This window comes from Micropterus salmoides, unplaced genomic scaffold (assembly GCF_014851395.1).
Source record: "Micropterus salmoides isolate LMB-PRFRI ecotype aquatic unplaced genomic scaffold, ASM1485139v1 Ms_hic_scaffold_8, whole genome shotgun sequence".
NCBI lineage: Eukaryota > Metazoa > Chordata > Actinopteri > Centrarchiformes > Centrarchidae > Micropterus > Micropterus salmoides.
In genome coordinates this window covers 14673817-14696901 of record NW_024044570.1, presented here as the reverse complement: position 1 = coordinate 14696901, position 23085 = coordinate 14673817, and the positions used below count along the sequence as shown (strand labels likewise).

At 38.5% G+C, this 23085-nt stretch overlaps 2 protein-coding genes across 4 annotated transcripts; one reads left to right on the top strand and one right to left on the bottom strand.

The window, feature by feature from the left end:
- The first annotated feature begins 536 nt into the window (after positions 1–536).
- On the top strand, positions 537–15322 carry LOC119894428 (solute carrier organic anion transporter family member 1C1-like). Of its 2 annotated transcripts, XM_038707173.1 has the most exons (15): positions 537–752; positions 3429–3599; positions 7515–7656; positions 8386–8518; positions 8835–8956; positions 9221–9367; positions 9607–9705; positions 10213–10461; positions 10743–10907; positions 11473–11668; positions 12102–12267; positions 12459–12643; positions 12982–13046; positions 13482–13599; positions 14202–15322. In XM_038707173.1, the coding sequence occupies exons 2-15, from the start codon at positions 3504–3506 to the stop codon at positions 14422–14424; spliced, it is 2106 nt and encodes a 701-aa protein (XP_038563101.1). In that variant the 5' UTR covers positions 537–752; positions 3429–3503; the 3' UTR covers positions 14425–15322. The 2 variants fall into 2 exon arrangements, with proteins under 2 accessions (XP_038563101.1, XP_038563102.1); XM_038707174.1 differs by lacking the exons at positions 537–752; positions 3429–3599 and having other exon boundaries at positions 7525–7656; positions 8812–8956.
- A 309-nt stretch (positions 15323–15631) lies between these two features.
- Positions 15632–18660, bottom strand: LOC119893076 (B-cell receptor-associated protein 29-like). 2 transcript variants are annotated; one of them, XM_038705004.1, is made up of 8 exons: positions 18413–18660; positions 17944–18048; positions 17630–17730; positions 17471–17526; positions 17033–17134; positions 16739–16835; positions 16397–16497; positions 15632–16292 (listed from the first exon to the last, which is right to left on the bottom strand). In XM_038705004.1, exons 2-8 carry the CDS (start codon positions 18033–18035, stop codon positions 16257–16259), a joined length of 585 nt encoding a protein of 194 aa, XP_038560932.1. In that variant the 5' UTR covers positions 18036–18048; positions 18413–18660; the 3' UTR covers positions 15632–16256. The 2 variants fall into 2 exon arrangements, with proteins under 2 accessions (XP_038560932.1, XP_038560931.1); XM_038705003.1 differs by having other exon boundaries at positions 17033–17168; positions 17379–17526; positions 18413–18659.
- Positions 18661–23085: the final 4425 nt, after the last annotated feature.

Genomic DNA, 23085 nt, shown 5'->3' with positions numbered 1-23085 from the left:
TAGTTCATGATGCAGTTAAGTAAGTTTTCATTCAGTTTTATAATGAACCGTTTGAAGTCCCTTATGCACTTCAATCAACTGTTACAAAGTGAAAACAAAGATGAAGTGGTCCACATCTTCTCAATTTCATCGGGTTTATGTTTATGTTTTCTAAGTTTACATGCCTCCTCATTGTGTGTGTGAGCAATCTGCGTGATATGGTATTACGTTTTGTTGTCTGAGCCGTCCTTGAAAGCTGTACACCACATACTGAAGGAGGAAAGGGGGAATCATTTATCCATGCATGTTGTTTGAGCAAAATTGTGGGGAAAGCAAGTCTACAGTCAAATTAAAGCCACAACATGCTGCATATAATAGATTAATTATTAACTGCGGGAATCTGAATCGTGGCTTCATCTTGTGGCTTTACCGACGCACCGCATAATGTTTGCAATTCAATTTTACCAGTTTTTATTAGAGCTCGGTGAAAAGGTGGGATGTGGTATGGCCCGTAGTTTTCGCAGCTCTTTTTGACGCATCACGTGTGATTCACTGTGAACGCTGTGCTCAGTATCCACCCTGTCGTTCCCAGAGAAACGCCGCTCTCCTCTGCCGAGTAGCACGTACAGCAGCCTATGAGTAGGTGACTTGAATAAAAGAGGTCATTTTATGCGGCTAACGCCTTTATGTGAAACAGGACCTTGCCTCCATTTGTATCGTAAATTTCGAAGTTAAAGACGTCGTGAAGGGAAAGGGTTGAAGCTCCGAGTTGGGTAAGTATCGTCATGATGTTCTTTTAGTGAAGATTCTCTGTCACTAGGAAATCATGCGGACGTTGTTTTTTTTACATTTTGATTATTTTCAAGGCTAGAATTTAGTGAAGTTGCTGTGATATGATTTCAGACAATTGCCGATTCGAGTGAAAAACTGAAAATAAGTTGTCAGTGTCAGTGAAGCATCAACTCCTCAAACACTTGACCGGGGCAGTGCACACAGCTGTCCGTAGGGACAGCAGGGGATTTGCAGAATCCAAAGAAAGCATATCTGGCTACTTCATATGCATTGTTTCAATCAAGCTGAGTAGCCTATATGTGGTATCACCAATTATTCAAGAGAGATCGCGTGATTGTTTCTACGTTAAGGTACCAAAAGGTCCACTGAATATTACTTAAGATTCTCTTTGAACTTGCTTGACATTAACCTTTAGTCTTTATCAGTGGGGTTTTAAAGAGTTTTGGCCCCCTAAAAGATTTTGATATGGCTTTATATGCACCTCTGTGAAGGCCATTCTCTACAGCAGCCAGGCACTTGTGGATTACTGTGAAGAATCTTGATCAGGATGCCAATCACTGCTTTTAAAAGAGAAATAACCATTTAAAATAATTAGACCAGGCTATGTATTAAAAGCACCAGTTTACCAACCAAACATTTGAAAATCATGCATCATGTCTGATTTTTTTTATTAAACTGTAGCTGCTCAGTAATATTTAGCATGGCAGGTGTGCATTTTATTCATCCTGAATGGGATTTGGATTCACAAAAAAACCCATACATTTGTAAAGTAGCCTACTTCATTTAGCTTCCATCCTGTATGGACCTGAATGGGCGATCTTGTTGAATCCCATAGAGAGTCTGAAGAGAAAGCAATATAAATGTGCCTATTGAATGTAGCTTAGTAGTATGTGGAATACTTGTGGGACACAATTTAGAAGATTGCTAACAAAAGTACTGTACAGTCATCATCAAATGGCTCTTCTTTCTCTGTGTAGCCCTAATTGGTAGGCCAGTTTTATAAAAACTAAGAGAGCTTCTTTAATTCATATAAGAGAAACACTGAGGTCATTATCGTTTACCATCTTGTGCCAAAAATTATTTTCTACCAAATGTCTACTACAGTTAGAGGAGCATGAAAGTCATCATCAGCTACAACGACATTTCTTTTCTTGCAGAGAAATGCTGTGGTCTGGTGCATGGAGGAGGGATCCATAGGGAATTGTCATGTCACTGAATAAGCAGTCTGGCTTTTAAACAGTGTCACAGCTCTGCTCTTTGCACTGCGCGCTCTCTTTCACTCTCTCTCTCTCTCTCTCTCTCTCTTGTCATCATTCAAAAACACAAGACTAAACAGACTTGGTGAAAATATCACTTAACTTTTTCTCAGTCACACTCATGGTGACACTTATTGCCTTCCTGGTTTTAGTTTGCTGTCACATTAAAGCAAGCAATGCAAATACATTATTTGAATCCTAAATAGGACAATATGTCATAAAAACTCCAATTACAACAACAACATGCACCGGCCAAGTTCAGCAGAATGCCTGAAGCAAATCTGGCTGACTTTCTCATGAAGTCCAATAGTTTGCTGTAGTGAATTCTTACTTTACTTTTCTTTTTCTGTCACTCAACTTCGAGTGATATTATTCCTCTTAAAGTTCACCATTTCAAAAAATAAAATATAAACTCTTAGTGATATCATCACTGAAAAGAGATTATTCTAACCATTAGATGGAACATTTTATAAAATTACTCATCTCTTCAGAATGATATGGTGCCTCTGGTATTTTGATTGTTGTCTAGACCTTAAGCAAAGTAGCTTCTTCAGGACTGTTGATAATGATAACAGATGATCATTATTTTACTGGATGTCAAACATTCTTTATGTCAATATTACAGGCATAGGAATAGTTGGGAACTTAGTTGAGTTTTTCTATATCTTCAAACAGTGTCTTTAAACTGTGATGCATGTTCTCTTTCTGATTGTTTTAAGTATCAAAAGCTTGCCAAATCTATTTTTTCCTGCCATCAGGCTTTCACTGCGCTCGGTTGGTTGTTCTAAGAACATTTTCTTGTTTTCTTCTTCTTACTTCCTTTACTGAGTCATTGCCACTTGGATGATCAGCTGTAATCAGTTTCCTCTCTAAAATAGGCGATTTGCTCTATTAACTGAGCTATCCATTGTCTTGTTAAGTCTAGCTATTTTATATTTGCATAATATTTTAAAAACTTTTACTGTTGCGTTTGCCATGTTTGAATAAGGTGAGATTTGTGATGCGACTGATTAATTAATTAATTAATTAATTTCTTTACACGCTTATTATTGTACCAGGGTCAGAGGGTTTTTGTCTAGGGAAAATAACTACTTACAAGTAATTCAAGGAATTTCAATTGTCATGCTTAGAGTAAACAAAGCTAATAACCGTAGCTAAGAGGGGAACACAGGCTTGTTGCCGGTGAAGAAAGTGTGAAAAATGAAGATTGAACCAGTGGGAAATGGCTAACTTTAACTTGTAACAAATTACGAAAAATATGACTTCCAACAGCTGCAACATTGTCTTTATTGTGCTAGTGCTAGTTATTAATTTGTGACGTTCTGTCTTAGATGAGTACAGTAATTGTTGTTGAGCAATTTGGGCTTGACAGACTTCTAAAACAGAAATTCCTTCCAACAGGTGTGAGTGAGGACAGCCATAGTAAATCATCTCAAGAGAAACCACAGCTCAGGCAAGATACAGTAGGAGGCTGCCATGAAGAAAATTGACAATGCAGCCACAGGCAGCTGGACTCAAGACAACAACCCCACCTCCTCAGAAGTAAAGAACTTCTGCCATCCCAGTCTAAAGGTATTGAACTCCCCTGACAAGCCCTTGGTTCGACCTTTTGCCAAACCATATATCATTTGTGACAGGTCCTGGACATATAACATGTGGTAACACAATCTTCATTTAACTGAGATCCACATCTTGAATTCATATGTTAATATGTTAAATGGCTTGCCCAGTGGAATGATGAACAATGTGGCCATGAAGTCCATGTTTTGTGCAAAGACAGTACAAAACTACCAACATTTCAGAAAATGTTATGTACATCAAATTCGGAAATATGTTTATTTACACAATTATTTTATCAAGTCATGTGGAATGTTCTTTTTTTATGCAAAATTTCAGTGTTGAAGCAGAGTTGGAATACATAAATGCAGTTACACAGGCCAAGTGTTGTACACCAGAGAGCATGGTGTTTCAGCCTGAGGGCCCACATGTCTGTCATGTTTAAAGTCATCTGACTGGCCGAGAGGGGAACCACAAATATCTCTCCAACGACTGGGATCACATGTATGTAACATAGACACAGGGAGTACATGTTGGTGAATGCACCCTCTTGTGTGTTTCATGTATGTGGAGAATATGTAAAAAGTATAGCTGTAGGCATCTCTGCTATACTGCTATTTCTTCAGCCAGGTCATTTAAATAGCAAAAAAAATTTTCTTTCATTCTCTGTGTATATTGATGTAAGTCCATGAATATATGAACACCCATTGAAGGTCTGAATCTACATGTTTCTAGTAGGCTTAGTTGATGACGTGAAGGTGTTGAGTGCAGCAGTTCTCTGTGCCCTTTGGACAGGGTATTTATTCGCTGAAAAAAGTCCTTAGACAAAGTTTTTGCTTCAGTTGAACAGGTCAGGACTGAGCGTCTGTACCGTTTATTGGATTAAGAAGCACATTGGACAATAAATAAAAAAGCTGCTTAGTGAAATACTTGGGTAACTGCAAGCAACAGTAATAAGGAATTCCAGTAATGCTGCCTTTTTGTCCGTGTGTTTTCTTTCTGAGTGTGGTAATCCTACAATGAGAGCCTCAATGTGATGCTTTTGATACAGCATTCACTTGTTCATCTACAGAAAGGGTTTTTCTCTGCATGTAGCACATGTGTATTGCTAATATTTACAACAGCCTACCATTACGATATAATGGTAATATACTACACACTGCACATGTATTCTACCCCACATGCAAATATTGTGAAATTAAGGTAGTGGCATACTAGTTTTGATTCTTGAAAAGATCTTTCTGGTTCTGTGTACAATGGTTGCACCATGTGGACTTATAGCAAGGTTTTTAAGAAGGGAAAGGTTTAATTAAATATACAGTTAATAGAAAGGTTCAGAAAAAAATTACTTTTATTACAACAACACTGTTTTTTTGCCATGAAGCTGTATACCAATAAGAAATTTTGCAGAACTTTATATTTCAGAATTTAAAAAGTAAAATACCTTTCGAAGCAGTGGAATTCACAAGGTGATGACTACTTTTTTTTAAGTAAGTAATTATATCCCACATTTAGTATCTATTAGTTCCTATGTAGATTTTTTCTATTTACACAACTATTTTTGGATGAACGCTAAAACAAAAGGAAACCACTTTTGTAAATTTTGCCTTTGTAACAAGATCTTTTGAGGACTATAAGTGCCTCACAATAAGTACAAATTTGGTGCAAACCAGATTTAAAAACAGAAGGGCAAAGTAACAAAGCAATGCAAACATTGATCATAGCAGATGCAGATAATGGATGTATGAATGCATAGATGGGCACAACAGAGTGAAGGAGCTAGAAGGGCATAAAACAGTGTTAAAATAAGCTTTAAGAACAGATGTGAAATGATGTTGCTCACACCTGACCCTTCCATGTTTCAAAAAGTGGTGAAGGTTCCTTTAAATAATGGCATTTGGCAAAATAAAAATAACCCACCATGATGCTGGTAAGAGGTTTCTAGATCCCCAAGATATGAATGCAGTCATATGAACACCATCATGCCTCAGCATTCCTGCAGAAGCATTATATCCACTTATATTCTGTGGTATGAATTGTAATTATGCACTTGCATAAGATCGAAGCCTGCACTTCTGAGAGATGTATTTCAAAGTTTCTTGCTCAACCTTATTCTGATTGGATACACTGCGGGTCAGAGGGTAATGAGGACACAGTTTACATGACCCAAAGTTTGAGTGCATTGCCGAGGTGTAAAGTCCAAGTTGTGTGCAATGTCCGTGGCAGCACTGCTGCAAGGTATGGCGTCTCTGGGATTTCTTAAGCAGACTGTTTTTTGAGCCACTCTAACAGGCTACTAAACCTGGCTCAAGCTGTCAGGTTCATTACTCATGTTATTCAGGATCTACTTTTTAAGTAGAGATTTCTCTTTTTGTTTGAGCTCCCAGGATCAGAGAGCCAGTACTACCTGTGATTTAGGTATAATAATCAGCTACTTAATTTGTGCTTACACTTGGAGCCACATTCTGAAAAAGATAACATCAAGTCACTTTATTTGTACCGGTTAATATGATGGTCACTAGACTGAAATATCAAACCTTTGTACTAAATAATTGCATGATAAGTGGATTAATTGATTGTTCAGCAATGATTGTGATAATTGATTAATCAATTTAGTTAATAAGCATATATATCCCAGCTTCTCAAAGGTAATTATATTTGCAGGTTTTTTCATGTTCTATGATAGTAAGTTGTCTATCTTTGGGTTTTGGACTCCTGCATGTGCATGACAATAGTGTACAGTAGACTAAACAATTATTACAGATTAGAATAGTAGTTAAAAGTTATGTATGTTCACAACATAACGCAAAGATACATTAAAGACAGAGCACTCAGGTCCTCTGATCCTCTGGCACTCTAGACTAGAACAGAATTGTGATCATGGTTTAATGGGCATGCTGCATAGGGTTAAAATGTACATAGAGGGCCATATACTGTAGATAGATTAACTGACTGAGTAATGATACCATTTATCATTATTACAGTCTTGCAGTCATTTTGTATAATATTTATTCAGTGCTGATCTTTTGAAACTCATCTGTGAGGTTTTTTTTACATTTTGGAACACATTTTTATAATTTAGAGACCCAACAGGGATGCATCTTTAAAGCAGGTTATTAATAAAAATACCATGATTGTCAAAACCAGGGGTATTTCATAGTTGCTTTCAAATGACATTGGGTTACATTCAGTTAACTGATTCACTTAACTGGATTTGTGAAAAACAAGAGTATGCATGTGTGTGATAGTGGGAGGCCCACGTGTGTCTTCCAAGCTCTGGCTATTTTCATCCCTAAGAGTGCAGGATATGGTTACCTCTCACCTGTTTTCAATTATGCTGCATGCGGTCTGTCAGCTTATAGTGCAATGGATGTGTCTGTGTTCCGGTGGGATTGGCTTTTCCAATCTTCCCTTTGTTACTGACTGTCAGTGTCCACAGGTGGCTTTGCAAAAGGAGGAGGGAGCTCAAAACACTCCCTTGCCTAAGATAACTATAAAGAACATTGACAGCTTTTCTTTGATACAAAGTTGTATCTGCACTGCAAGTTCAAGTCATAAGTACATACTCACTCAGAGAAATACACTTCACCAGCTAGTGCTTAGTTATATGTACTTGTTTGTTTTGTTTTAGTTACTAAATCATTCTATTCCCTTTCAGCGCAGCCTTATAATTAGACTTTCTTACGCTTCTACGCGTTTCCTCTGCTTGCTGATTTGTAGTTGACTTATAGTTGTAAAAATGAATGTTTGAACTACAGTGTTTTGAACTGCAATACCACAAACACTAATACTGATAATATTTATAATATGATAAAAAATAATAATGATGCAGGTTAATATTTTCTTTTGAAATTTAAATGTAGAGGAGAAGCACTTCAGGACCACTTTGTTTGACACAGCGTTCTGTCTTCTCTTCCTGTATATCTGTAGATGTTCCTTGCAGCTTTGTCATTTGCCTACTTTGCCAAGGCTTTATCTGGCAGCTACATGAAGAGTACAATTACACAACTAGAAAGGCGATTTGACATCCCCAGTTATCTGATCGGCATCATAGATGGGAGCTTTGAAATAGGTGAGTTTCTCAGTTCCATTTTATCCATGTCTCTCCCTGTTTACTGGATTTCGTGCACATATTTTGAAGCATTTAGATGCTGATGCAAGTAAACCAAGAATATGTCCTCAGCATGTCAGTGAACTAGCCATTATAGCATATGCATCCCCTTTGAGCTTTGAATTATCACTTGTCGAATACCTAATTGACTCTCAGTGAGTGGAAAATCTTTTGAAGCTACAGCATGTAGGCTTGAAATAGAGATATTCTGTAATGGTTTGTGCAGTCACACAACAGACTGGGGACACTGGATGAAGAATATGTAATATATGAATATGAATATTCACACAGACTTTGATCAAAACCGGCACAGTTCTCTGGTAGGACTGTTGATACTGTAAATGATATACAGGCAGTGGAGTCATGAGACACATCTGTCCCATGCATTTTGGGAAAACCCAGTTTATACTGACCAAGATATTGTGTGTGAGATGCAGATATTGTCCGTAAACAAATATTATAGAGTCCAGGGTAGGATCTACAAGAGATCACACCTATCAACATGTATCATTTAGATGATTGATTCTGATTTAATAAAATCATTTAGATGTTCTTAGAATTTTGGTATTCTGAAGAACTTTTCTTGTATATATAAAAAAATGCCTTTGTAGAATTCTCAAAGCAGTAGGTATTACATATAATGTCTTTGACTCATATGCATCTCCTTTTCTGATCATCTCAACCATGAAGGGAATTTGTTGGTTATTGCCTTTGTGAGCTATTTTGGTGCCAAACTCCACCGACCCAAGATCATAGCAATCGGATGTGTCTTGATGTCTTTTGGGACCTTCTTGATCGCCATGCCTCATTTCATCATTGGCCGGTAGGCAAAGTGTATATATGCATGCATTGCAGTTCCCAGATTCCATCCATGTATTTCTTTAATTTAAGTCTTCAATCACCGTTAACACAATATAATTCAGTTCAATTAAATTTTATTTTTATTTTTAACTGAAGTTATTTATACTTTTCATATAGAGCAGGAAATATACTCAACCAGATATAGTGTCCATATGTCTTGCACTTTGAAAATGTACTCTCTGATGTATGTATTTGTGCCTCACATTGTGAGTATCTAACGATAGCTGATGCTTTCTCCCTTCCCTTGTTTAACAGTCACATTGGTATTTTGTACGCAGCTATAAGATCGAAACATCAGTCAGATCATCAGTGAACTCAACCAGTAACCTCTCTCCATGTCCAGCAAGCTCACCTGAGTCCACTAGGGCAGATGACAGACCCTCTTTACTGCTCTCTAGAGGTAAGATTAGAAGTAGACTCTTAACTGTCCTGCTGTGATGTGGCATGTGTGTTACACACCAACACAAGCTGTCTCGTCGTGTTTAAAAAGAATAATAGGAGAATAAAAAGACTGTAGTAATATGGGATATTGAAAGATATAAATGCATGGACTAAGTTACATGTATTTTTTGGGTAGAAGTCAAAGAAGTCAAAATAACATTTGAATTCATGTTTGTATTTGACAATTCTCATAAATTGTTTCGTATTTCATTTTGATCTGTAGGCTGTGAGCGAGAGTCCAGCATTTCGATGTGGACCTATTTACTTCTGGGAAACGTCCTGCGTGGGATTGGAGAGACTCCAGTACAGCCTCTGGGAATCTCCTATATTGATGATTATGCACAGTCTGAGAATGCTGCCCTCTATATTGGTAATGCACCTTACTCACTGTCTATGTTTGTAGTTTTGGACGATACGAAGATTAAGGTCATTGCTTTTTCAACACAATTAATTCAGGAGGTGTATTTAAAGTACCAGTCAGAAGTTTGGACACACTCTCTCATTCAGTTGAATGAGAAGGTGTGTCCAAATGTTTGATTGATACTGTAGTTTAATAAAAGGGGTTAATATCTAGTCAATAAAAACACCTTTCTTTGTTGTATGCTCTAGGATGTGTCCAAACCATATCAATTATCGGTCCTGTCTTTGGGTACCTGCTGGGGTCGCTGTGTGCCAAGATCTACGTTGACATTGGCTATGTGGACATGGGTGAGTAAGCTGTTGTCTGACTAATAATCTATGACTGATTAAATAAAAATGTGATTAGTAAATTATCACTTCTTCACACTGCAGTAAAGTACTCACACTCCTCTGAAGAAAGTTGGATTTGAACATTGGTTGTTGTACACAAGATACAACACATCTGCCAACAGGAAATTAATTGGTGCAGGGTAAACACTGTGATACAGTATAATCTGACTTGGAAGCAAACACTGTGAAGATGTTGTAAACCTTTCCGTGTAACAAGTCAGGAGACATTGTCTCATGTTATGAAATGTTGCCTTTGAAAATTTAACACAGCCCAAATTTTAATGGTACGTAAATGACTTTTACTGACGCTCTAAATAAATTGTATATAAATATATACGTATAAATAAACTTGCCTTGGCGTAGAAATGAATATAACTTTCAAATAATGAAAATGTTCTAAATGAGGAGCAAATTAAAGAAAATGAATCCATATACTCTGCTGATAGGGTTCTTATCTCTTGGCAGAGATGGTGACTATTACCCCTAGTGATGCTCGCTGGGTGGGGGCATGGTGGCTGGGCTACCTTATCGCTGGTACCATCACCCTCATGTCTGCTGTTCCTTTCTGGTTCCTGCCCAAATCACTGCCCATGCCTGTGGATAAACATGATACCAGCTGCACACCAGAGCAAACCAGGTTTATTAAAGATTCCCCAAACATGGAACACAAGTTCAGACCTGAAGAGCCAGCTAATTTACATCAGATGGCCAAAGGTAAAATTATAATCACACCAAGTTGAAATGTTTAAAAATTGAGTATTGGCATCATAATCTGCATGCAGTCTTTAGGGATGTTATAACTTTCCCTTTTGCTGCTATCAGTAGATAATATCTTTTGTGACTACTTTCCCTAAGAGACCTTTATTGACCGCAATATTCTCACATTGATAAAAAAAAAAAAAAAAAAAAACTTTATTTCTTCTTATGAATTTACATTGTCCTCAGGTCTGTGGACAACTATGTTTTAAGTGGTATTCATAATCTTCCCCACACAGAATTTCTGCCCACAGTGAAGAGTCTGCTTGGAAATCCCATGTACAGCATCTACTTATGCGTGACTATCATTCAGTTCAACTCTCTCATCGGGATGGTCACCTACAAACCAAAATACATTGAACAACACTATGGCCAGTCAGCATCAAAAGCTAACTTTCTCATGGGTAAGCGGGCTATTTTGATCACTCATAATGTTTACCTTGTTTGGATGCTTTTTGTCTGGTTATCTTTGTGATTATGTTACAAGCTTGTTCAAAACCTGCGTTGCCTACAATTAAAGGAAGGTATTTAAGAATGCAAAGGCATGTGAGCTGGATGGTCATCATAAGTCTTTCATGAACGAGCTTTTGATAATTTTTTTATGCTCCAACTCCCACATTTCAGCAAACGCTGCAGCTTCAAGATGACAACCAGGTTTACCACAATTGTTGGACATTGTGAAATGACATTTAGGCATTGATTTTTAAAAAAGCACACGGATAATGTAACCATTCATTAGATCAACCTGATGGATTTGGAGACAGTGTAATAAAATAGCTATTTTCATCCGCATAAGAGAATGAGTGCAGAGGGTGTCATTTTCATCTTTCAAATCATGACTTCAGTTCACGGACTACTTTCATATGAATGAGCGACTTTGATCCCTTTTGGGGTGCGATGTTGCTTGTTCACATTGTTTCCTGATCCTCTACCCCTTTAAGAATATGCTATATTCTGCGGTTTGACTAGGCACAATCAACATCCCGGCTGTGGCCCTTGGGATGTTCTCTGGTGGGGTTGTCATGAAGAAGTACAAGCTGGGTATCATGGGAGCAGCTAAATTTGCCTTTGGGACCTCCTTGCTGGGTTACTTCCTGTCACTCTTTTTCTTAGCCATGGGATGTGAGAACTCCAAGGTGGCAGGCATCACAGTTTCATATAGTGGGTATGTGATATCTGGATACGTTTCCCTCATGTCTTAGTGAAATAGCTAAGGTTCAGAAAAAGGAGCTATGTTTGGCTTTAGGAAAAATTCCACAATTAATCGTTATAGCTAGCACAGATCTGAGAGCTCCTTTTGGTTTGTGTTGCCTTTCTTTATCTATATTTTCATATTGGCTTATTATTTGAAAGAATTAGCCAAAACTAAAATAACTAATTTGTTGTATTAGTTTTATTATGTATTTATGAGTGCCTTACAACATCAGGCAATGGGACTGCCGATGGAAGATAGCCTGTGGCTAACTTTGGTACATTTACATTTCTTTTGAATGTTGATCAGTGCACACTGTCCCTTTTCAAATAAACAATAAATCAAATCAATTTTTTCATATCAGCAATCAATAATATATGCATTTTCTTTATCTTGTCACATGGAGAGTGGAAGGCTTGACTTATCAGGAACGGTCTCTCTTCTCTGACTGTAACTCGGATTGCTTGTGCTCAAGAAAGGAGTGGGATCCAGTGTGTGGAGAGAATGGGATCACTTACATGTCTCCGTGCTTGGCTGGATGTACCTCCTCCACTGGCTCTGGCAGAAATACGGTCAGACCCACACCACTGACTTCATGACACATCCATGTTTGACTAACAACCACAGCGTAATTTTCAGGCTTAATTACCGTGTTTCATTCAGTCATGCAGCAGTTTTTACTGATATTATAATATCACTGATGCCTACAGAGGTGTGCTGCAGCTCATTCATCATTAATAAACATTGTTTTCTTCTTTGTTAGATGTTTGACAATTGCAGGTGTGTAGCGCTGGCTGATACCGAACCAGGCAACCTGACAGCCACTCTGGGCCAGTGTCCACGCAGAGAGAGCTGTGACAGAATCTTTCCTTACTTCCTGGCTCTGTCTGTCCTCAGCTCCTTCATTATCTCTCTTGGGGGAACACCTGGCTTCATGCTGCTTGTCAGGTCCATCGACAACCCCTTTGTGGACTAAAATATTGGAATCACCAGACTCATTTCCCATGCAGCTTATTGTTGAAGCAGTACATCATCTTGTCATTCTTGGAAAGATTACGCTTCCTGCTGTCATCAGAAAAAAAATGTATCACTTCCAAATTATACAGTATCATCAATGGAGATAATTCATAAATTACTAAAGCATTTTTCTACTTTTGCACCTTAAAGCATCTTATCAATGAAATGCTCATTTGTAGTGTTTTGCTAGGTACAAAAATTGTAAATCATTGTCCTTTTAGTGTTTAAAAGTTGAGTCTCCTATTAACACTGCTGTCTTGTTTCTGTAGGTGCATTAAGCCCGAGCTGAAATCCCTTGCTCTGGGAATCCACACATTGGCCACTCGCACCCTCGGTGAGATCCAACTTTGATATTCTGTACATTATTGTCTGCTTAGTGTGAATGTCAGGTGCTCAGAAATCGCCCAAGAGCTGACATTAAGCATACTGTATGTTGGTGTGAGCAGGATTACTGGAATAATGCTTTTATTAATACTGGATTAAAAATATAGAAACAAATCATTACTTGAAGCTCATCATTAACTATTTCTATATTTTTTTATAATCAGGTATCGTTATTTTACATTTTGAAAATGTAAAGGATCCTATGTGAGCATTTTTGTCACAGAGTGTTTGAGGCATCTATCATCCATTAAATAGCATTATTATAATCATTATAAAAAGTACAACAATAACAATTATTCTATTTTCTCAAATGATGGATATCTCATATTGAAGCAACCCTTTATTTGCTCTTTGTTTGAAGTAACAAGTTATTTTAATTGCACAGCTGGAATACCTGCCCCAATATACTTTGGAGCCACAATCGACACAACATGCCTCAAATGGGGATACAAGATGTGCGGAGGAAGAGGAGCATGCAGAATATATAACACATCAGCTTACAGGTAATTGGTTCTGTAGGGCTTTTGTAGGATGTTTTTTTTTTTTAAACTCTAGAGATCCCTTTGAAACAAGACAAAACATCTATAACCATGCCAGCTGCCCTTTAAGGCGGTAATGTTCATTAAGAAAATTATTAGGTGGATAAAAAATAGAGAGACAATGTTTGCTGCAAATTTGGTACCAGATGGAAAAGCCATGTTAGCTGTATCCTTAGTCAGAGGCTGCTATCATGAAGTGAGTCCTTTAAGGACCTGGAAGCTAACTGAAACATTCCCTTTGCGCCAAATGAGACTATTTAGCGAATAGCCCTGCAAGTTATCTAAATAAGAATTGAGGTGCAAGATTAGTTGTGCTTATACACACCAGCAATAACTTGTTAGTAAAATGCATTGAAGGGAAACACTAAACTACTTAAAAGAGGGAATGTTCAAAATCACTAGTAGTTTGTTATTGTAATGGAAACCAACATTCGTAGAACTAAGAGACTTCCATACTGACTTGTAATAAATTATAAAAACTTGAGACTGGAATTGTGACCCTCAGAGACGTAGCTTGACTCTGTTTGAGTTTGTCTTATAAACGTATTGCTTTCTTCTTTTTACAGGATAGTGTACCTAGGCCTAACATTGGGCTTGAGGACAGTCTCCTTCTTCCTTTGTATTTCAGGCTTTGCACTACTCAAAAGACATATTAAGAGGGAGGAGAAATATGCTCTGGCAAATGGGAGTGCAGAGTTGGAGTCACTAAAGAAAGAGAACAGCTCCATACACTGTGAGCAGTTTATACTGGCCTTGGACCGCAATCCTGACCGAGAAACTCGCTTGTGAGCCTCGGCATGTCTTCTCTTCTGACTCTGCTCCACGGAGCACCTCAGATATATAGAGGAACACACACTGTGGACACTTTCCATAGCACACAGAGCATACAGTACATTTGTCCAGGATTTGTGTAGATGTGCGATATCTGAAATAAGTCATTTTAAAAACAAAACATGAAATTTCTGGAATGTATAAATTGATGTGTTTGTGGTTTTCATGAATGGATGACTTTTGTAGAAAAGAAAGAATGTAATTGTGCTGTATTTTCATCTTCGTTTTTTATGATTAAACTTGATAAAATCTATTTTTGGATTCACTACTGAACAAGATGGTTAAACGTCATCATGTCAGTCTTGTGTTTGTGGCTTTGCTGTCAGTAAGAAGAGAAACATACATTAAATTAACATGTCTGTAGACTGTTTCTGTGACGTACCTGGAACTGTGAATGTGACTACAATGAGGTTCAGCCTGTAAACGAATAAAGTGACAGGCAGATCAAAGCAAGAAGCAACACAGGAACAGCAGACCTCTGAAAGATGATCCCATTGGCATACAAAGGGGAAACTACCACTTCCTGTCCAGATGTAACAGAAAGCATTCCTTCAGTAAGAATACCATTTCTTTTTATTGACAATCAAACCTCTCTCAAGCCTACTGTAGCAAGCTGAAACTGCTGTTTCTAAGGTCAAAAATGAAATGTTAAGCTCTATTTTTAAGTCAATATGGATGAGAATAGACAGCCAGAGTCATGTAGAGTTTGAGCACCTACAATTCCATGACAGCTGTCGCAAACTCAGTCTGCTAATAAGGATCATGTGATATGGTGACTGCTCCATAACAAGTTTGTAAGTTGACCTTGAGTTGAGATTGTTTTGTCAGTCTGTCAATATGCTATAAATTTAATAAATTTGGGATTTTGCAGGATTGTCTTTTCAGTTATTATATGCTTATACAGTACTATATGCACCATATCACTTTGAGAGAAATGTTAGTTTTCTTCATATCAGAACACAGTTTGATCTTATATATTGTATACTGTATTTTGGCTTTTATAATGAGGCTTGTTACAAAACCTACCACATCTACCTGTGTGCCTCATTATGAAGCTCACTGCATTGTGTTTAACAAAATATGTAATCCTATTTTGTGTCAATGTGGTACCAGCCTTTTTTGTGACTCCATGAATGATCGCAGCATGAAAATGAGAAACACACTATCTGGGGATTTGTTTGTTTATTTTTCATGTTCATGTCTTTGTCATACACCAACCAAGCTGTCAGCAAATTATAAAATGTCAACAATAAGAAAGAAAGAAAGAAAGAAAGAAAGAAAGAAAGAAAGAAAGAAAGATTCCAGGATTCTCAGTAAAGCTAAAAGGCAGATGTCAAATCTTTGAGCTAACCAGTGCACTATTTGTCTACAGTGACCTAAAGTTTAGCATAATAGCATAACGTTTTTCTGGAGTGTTGTCAGGTATTAATCGCTTTTAAATGTTAGCATTAACTATAAGCAGGAGCCCCTGAGACAACATGTCAATTAATTTGTACATTGTTGATACTTACAAGATACATCCAAAAAGATGTATTTGAAAACTTGATATTCTACTGTTTATCTGATATACTGTAGCGGTTTGTTTGTTTAATCCTATCAATTAAATAAATGTGCCTCGGTTGAAACATCAAAGGAAAAGTAGTTGTAAATGACAGTTGAAAGTTGTAAAAACAAACATGGCCTCTGGTGGTGCACTGTACATAGCACACAGCTGTAGTATAATGAGAAGAAAATCTTTCCATGGAAAGAGGAGAGACAACACCTGAAAACAAGTCACTGTATTCCTGTGGTTACTGATCCTTTTTGTCTGCAGCACTCTGGAGATTCTGTGGAGCAGAATCACTCCAGTATTAGTATGGTTAACACAGTGTTCGGTAATTTCATGCACATATAAAATTCATCTTTGTGGGTGTGTATGTGTGTGTTTTACCTGGAGTTGATGGTGTTCCATCAATAGTCTGTCATATTCTTGTGCCAGACCTTTTGCCTGCCTCTTCATTGCTTCTACTTCAGCATGAGACTTTCGCACAGCTACACACACACACAAACAGTACAGCATCTATAAATTGCATTATATTTTATAATACTGCAGCTGGTGTTTGTATGCAATAGGTGACCTTTGGTGGTCCATGCTCTGCTGATGTTTAATAGAGTGCTTTCTCATCCTTATAGCTTTTCATGAGCATTTTATCATAACAACAGTTCTTTGGTTTAAAAGGGCATGACTGCTGTTGAAGGACCATCCTGTATTAAGGAAGTGATGATTACTCACCCTCCTCAGAGGCCTTCACTTGCTCTACCAGCTTCTCAACCTCCAGCTTCACTAGCTGGTTTTTTGCTGACTTAGATCTTTCTTCATCCAAAAGAGCCTGATCACAAATGATTCTCCTTAATCACCATGCTTAAATTGTTTGTTAACAGCAGACAACAGAGCACATACAATTATAATTATAATACATTTTGAAAACAAAGTTATGTTACACTGGAGAAAACTGCAGACAGTACACATTGGGAAAGAAAGGAAAAGAAAGTTTAGTTCTGTCATCAGTCATTGATTAAGTCTTACATGTCTGAGCATTAAGTTGTCGTCTTGGTGCTGCTTGGCTGCTTTGATAGCAATGTCCATCTCCACCTGAAGACCTGCACTGTTCTCAGAGGTGACAGCAACCTGATTTAGCAAGGTGACAACCCGACGCATGATACTGTGATGAGTTCACAGGGCAGGAAAAGGTGAGAACCAGAAAGGAAAAAAGGCAGGACAAGACAAGACAGGACACCAGAAAGTGAATTGTAAAGGGTGAATAAGCAAGCAGACACATCTGAGGAATGGTATAGTAATATTTGCCTTTGAGTCGCATTATGAACACATTATTCTGTTATTCTGAATAGATGTGGGAAAAAATAACACTAACAGCCAGAGGAAGAGAGAAAAGCCTGATATGTAGAGGTTCCTCTGGGCTCTGAACAGCTTCATGTGGACATGGTCATACACATTTGGGTTCACCTTGGCATCGTGCATGGGCTCAGGACCAGAATATTTCTGCACGTCACGGACAGCATCTGAGAGGGGACCAGAGAGGGGACAGAAACATGACTGCTGTTGGCTGGGCTGGACTTAAAACATGCTGTATTCATTGACTGCCACTCACAGCAGATTGCTTACCAAGGAAAAGCACAATAAGAACCATGATCATAGTAAAGAAGCATTTGTTCCAATATGGAGATAACCAGTTCCATATTCTCCAGCTGAAAACCAAACGCCATCTACAAAGTAAGTAAAAAGGATACTGTGAGTGTCATAATACACGGTATTTCTAAAGGACATGGATGCACTCTACTGGGGATTTGTGTGAACTGGCTCTTTCAGTTTTCTTATTTAAAAACTCCTGCACAGGACATTTCTTTGATCAATTCAGAAAATGGGACAGCACTGGAAGCTGACCATGAGTTGCTGAATTAACTTTTTATTTACCTTACCTCTGTGGTGATATGAAGGGTGTACACAAGATGATGTTGACTGCTATCTCTGCATAGAGGAAGAAAGCCACAGCTGTCCACTGGAGAGTCATTGTATGTGATTTCCTAAAAAGATTAACATTTTTAATTAGCTAGTTAGTGGAAGTGAAAGTCAGTGAACATGCAGAAATACTATATTGTTATTTACCCTTTGCATACTAAACTATATACATCATATACTACTCTACAAAGCTACTCTTTTACATCGTAGAATGACTTTTTGAGCACACATACAAATGTTTCTGTAGGCTTACTACACACAAAAGGCGATCTGCAGCAGGCATTCATAGCCCATTTGCTATTTATAGGCTTTTACCTCTAAGTCTATTCTATCTCTTCAGCATTAGTATTATCGGCTGGTGTTCTCATTATGATTCATAGAGGGATGTGGTCGATCTATTCCAAGCAATATTTAGAGTTGTTAGCTTACCAGACAAAGTTGTACGATCAGAAGACTGGGAAGGTCCTAGACACGCACACACATGCGCTCACACACATTCACAACAGCTGCTGGTGAGCGTCTGAGGAGCTGCAGCCCTAAATAAAATGCTGCTGGCCAACTGACATCATCAGTCCCTTTGGATTTCAAAGAAAAGGAAAGATTACAACCTGACCAAAAGCTTTGTTTTAAGCCTACTGAATGAGCGGAAAATCTGTGTGTGTGTGTGTGTGTGTGTGTGTGTGTGTGTGTGTGTGTGTGTGTGTGTGTGTGTGTGTGTCTTCTCACATTTCATCACGGTACAAAAATATCATATCAATGTCATGTGAGGAGACACACTCAGCCTCCTTTTTTAAATAATAATTCAGCCTTGGTGTTTGCTATGTATCCTAAAAACTTTCTTAAATAAACAAGCAGACTTAATACTTTCAGTATCTCTTGAAAATGTTGCATTATGCATTTTCTGCACAAAAGACACCAAACAAAGGACCACAAGGGGGCGATGTTATCTAATGATATAAAAAGCTTTAGCACAGGGGCAGGAAGTCGGAAGTCATGTGTGTTTTGCAATTATTGCAGTAAATTCAATCCAAATATTTTGTGTCAATACCATGTGTCAAGGAGATGTACAGCCAACAGCGTGGATAAAGGACTCAGTTTACATACCTGCTAAATATAAATAGTCACTGAAATAGTTGATATAGGCTCATTCCAAAAGCTCACACATCACAAAAAGACTTGAAAGCATACTTCAAATGATTGCTTTTTTTGTGTCCTTGTGTGCCTTTTAAAAACGAACACAAACAGCTGTTGGCTTGCTCATAAACACAGAGATTGCATGGGTATTGCACATCAACAACAGAGACTGAGGGAATTCTTGAGCGTAGCCTTCCTTGCACTCTTTTGAACGAATACAGTACCATGGACTATTCTGTGTATTCTGCCTTCTCCACTGTATTCAGCTTGCAAAGTGTATTCACGCGTTCTTCCTCTGTGATAGAGACTGATAGTTGCTATCCTCTTTGACTGCACGTATCAGGAAGAGTGCTGAGGAGCAAAATGTTTACAGCTGCACCCTGTGATAGCTTTTTGAGAGTGGGCAAATGACTGTAGCAGAGCTGAATGCGCTTTGATTGCTCTCCTCATGATCTCAGAGGTCGCAGCTCAGGAGACTGAAGAGTCATTACAGCAAAATGCCTGCAGATGGTCAGGCTACAAGCGCTGTAACCTGATAGTCCCATCTATTTTATTTATTGTCTGTCTATGCAAGTATCTGTTGTGAAAGACGTCATAAATACCATCTCAAATGTTGTATGAGATTGTTTTCCCATTATTACGTTTTTTCTTTTAATCTAGGGAAGTTTGGCCATACATAAACTGTTTGCTCAACATTTCCCAGTGCAACCACAAACCTATATGATGCAAGGGTATGCAACTATCTGACTATTTAAGAGGAGTTCACATGTATTTTTGGTTACAGTTCCTTTGGGACCCTGGGGCATTTTTGACAAGTAAGGAAATATATGCCATATTGAGTAATATAGGTGTAACGTTGGTCTACAGCTAGCTGTTTGTGTATATCAGAGCTCCTCACCTTGTCCATGATGGGTAGCACAAATACCCTGCAAAAAAAATTTTCAGCTGATGGTATCCATATTGTTATCATTTCAGTCACAACCCACACTTATGACCATGGCTGAAGGTTGGAGCTTAAACTGACTTGTAAATTAAGAGGCTTTCCCTTCAGGTACTTTTTTCACTATAAAGCCCCAGCTTCCAACACCTGTATGCAATTTACTGCACTTACTTGCCTGTCTCACATCCATGTGGGCCCTCATCAGTTAGGACCCCACTGAGCTCTACTAGTCTAGCTGTACTGTGTCTACACACTTGGGTGACTATGTGGGATTAATTTGAGCAGTCACTGCCAGGTGCTACTTGTTCTGTTGACCCATTTGGAGTTTTCTGGCTAAATTGGTCTATGGTTGGTTACCAGGTGGATATGGTTTCAGGTTTGGAGGTACTTCAAATGCATGATCATCACGCAATGGAATCCACAGAGCTGCAGATTGCCTCTTAGAATGTTAGAGGTTGACACTTGAGAACACCACCCATCTATCTGTACATTTTCCTGCCTTCATTTCCCAACCAAACTCACACTCTGGAACTCACACAGGAAGAGAACCCCAATTTATTGACATATAGCCTACCCATCACATAGCAAATGTCAATCTCAGCGCACCTCATTGGCTATTAGCATTGTCCATTACACCATACCTACATTAACTCAAATTTGCATGCAACACCACAATAGATATTCACTTTCACAATTGGAGGCGTAATTTTTTGTTTTGAGACCAAAATGTCTGAAATGAGGCACCAACAATCAAGGGAGAGTTGCTTGGCCACTGGTGTTTGCTGGTGTGACACCAAAATCTGTGACCCATTAGATTCTGTGACCCAAATGGGAAGTTAAGGCCTCAGGGCTTTGTAACACATGGTTAACGTTGTGAAGCGGTCCTAGTGTGGTTAGGTTTAGGCAGCAAAAGCACTTAGTGTTACGGTGGGTGTGGGTTGAGCAGGTTGGAGGACCCAAATGCAGGACTCAAGGCAGAGGAGGTACGGTTCAAAAGGGGAGCACACTTTCAAATGAGAAACAAAACAAAAATCCAAAACACCAAGGGCAGAAAAATAGCAAGACGAGACTGAAGCCATGAGTGACATGGGGTAACACGAACAATGACCAGATGAAGACTGAAGAGAAACACCAAACATATATATACCAGGGACTAACGAGCAGGGCGGGAGTAACACAGGTGACAGACATGAGACTAACGAGACACAGGCAGGCAGAGAGAGAGCTGGGGAAAACAGAGAGACTGACATGCAGAGGGATACTGGGGTAACAGACACAACACAGGTTACTGAACACTAAATACAGGCCATATCACAAGAAGTAACAGATCAGAAATAAACAAACTAACTCAGACACGAGCAGACTAAACTAGAATAATGCAGACAAGGAACCTGAAGTAAAAACCAAAACATGAACCAAGGCACAGGACTGGGAACAAAGACAAAGAACTAAAACGCAGGAACAAGAGCTAAGATAAGAGACAAGACATAAACTACTAAGGACAACGAACGAGAGAAACAGACAAATAGAAGGACACATGAAAACAATGGCAAAAACTCAGAAAACCCACAGGAAAAAAATACAACTCATAACACTTAGGTTTAGGAAAAAGTGTGTTTAGACATAGAATCTGATGGCTTACATACCTTGTTACAACACCAGTGTTGTAAGTCACAGAATCTGATGGGTCACAGATTTTGGTGTTACACCTTTAGACCTAGCTACATAATGGGAGAAAGCCCTATTCTACCTGGACATTGGCAGGTGGCTGCATAGAAAGTGGCTTACTTTATCTTTTGCCTGCAATTCCATTCCTTGACTATTGGTGGCGCAGGTCTAGGAGTGCAAGTCAGAAACTGCTGCTGGAACTTAACAGACACAGGTGTGTGACGATGGATACAGATCCAAACACAACGCTCAAGCCTTCTTGGGATTTCGCTGGATCTGCACCATGATTATTGCCTTGAATTCAGGAACTTTAAGAACGCTGGACAAAACAGAAGACATGTCACATACAGAATGAAGAAGTCCGACTACTGCCGAGTGCAGCTCATCATGACTGAAGTCTCATCCTCACAGGTCAGTGTTTTAGCTAGCTGTTTGGCTAACTTTGGCTTTGGCTGGCTACTTTACTTCGTTTAGTGTTTAACTTAAGCATGATTTCTTTTTATTATTCTTTTTTTTATTAAATGTGTTAATGGAAACATAGAGTAGGCTACTTTATACATTATAAGTAGTTAGGAGGTAAGGTATACTTCTGCGTCAAATCGACGGCGTAGCCTCTGCGTAGCCCCTTACCCTACGCCGTCACCTACGCCGTGCTCCTGCGTATGTGTGTGTATCTATATAAAATGATACACTGGATTTATCATTGGAAAATTAATCGTGTGCAATGGTTACAATTTGTTTCTTTTGGAAAAACCTCTTTTAGATGTGGATTGTCTTGCGTAGTTTTGATCTTGAGACTGCTCCCGAGTCCACACTCAGAATCAACCCACTCACAGTGGGTGTTGTAGTTTAAACACTGTCTCTTTTTTTGGATTGTGACATAGGCTATAGATATGTGGCAATAACGGTAAAGTGTTTATTGAATAAGGAAATAACGCCACATGATGAATTCACAGTATGTTTGCAATATCCTTGCTGTATAGACAGTTTCCCAGCAACGCTATTTCAAGATGTGCATACAGATAAGAGGTAGAAAACAGGTTCACAGAGAACTATGGTAAGAGGAGTTGAAGGGGAGTTGTTGTGTGGTTAATTGTGTGAATCACAAAAATGGTGGGAAATGTTTAATATCAAAGAGGTTAACATTCCTGTCAGCCTGTCATGGACACTGTGGAAATTTTAAAAGCACAGAAGCAGCGACAGTTAAAGCACCACTGCAGATGTCATTTAGTACCATGTTGGTTTTGATCCATGTGAACACTTAAAATAAGGTGGAGAATTAAGTAGAATTGAAATAATGAAATAACCTACTAGAAATTAGGGGTGTGGAAAAGAATTGATTTTTAGATACAACTGTGAC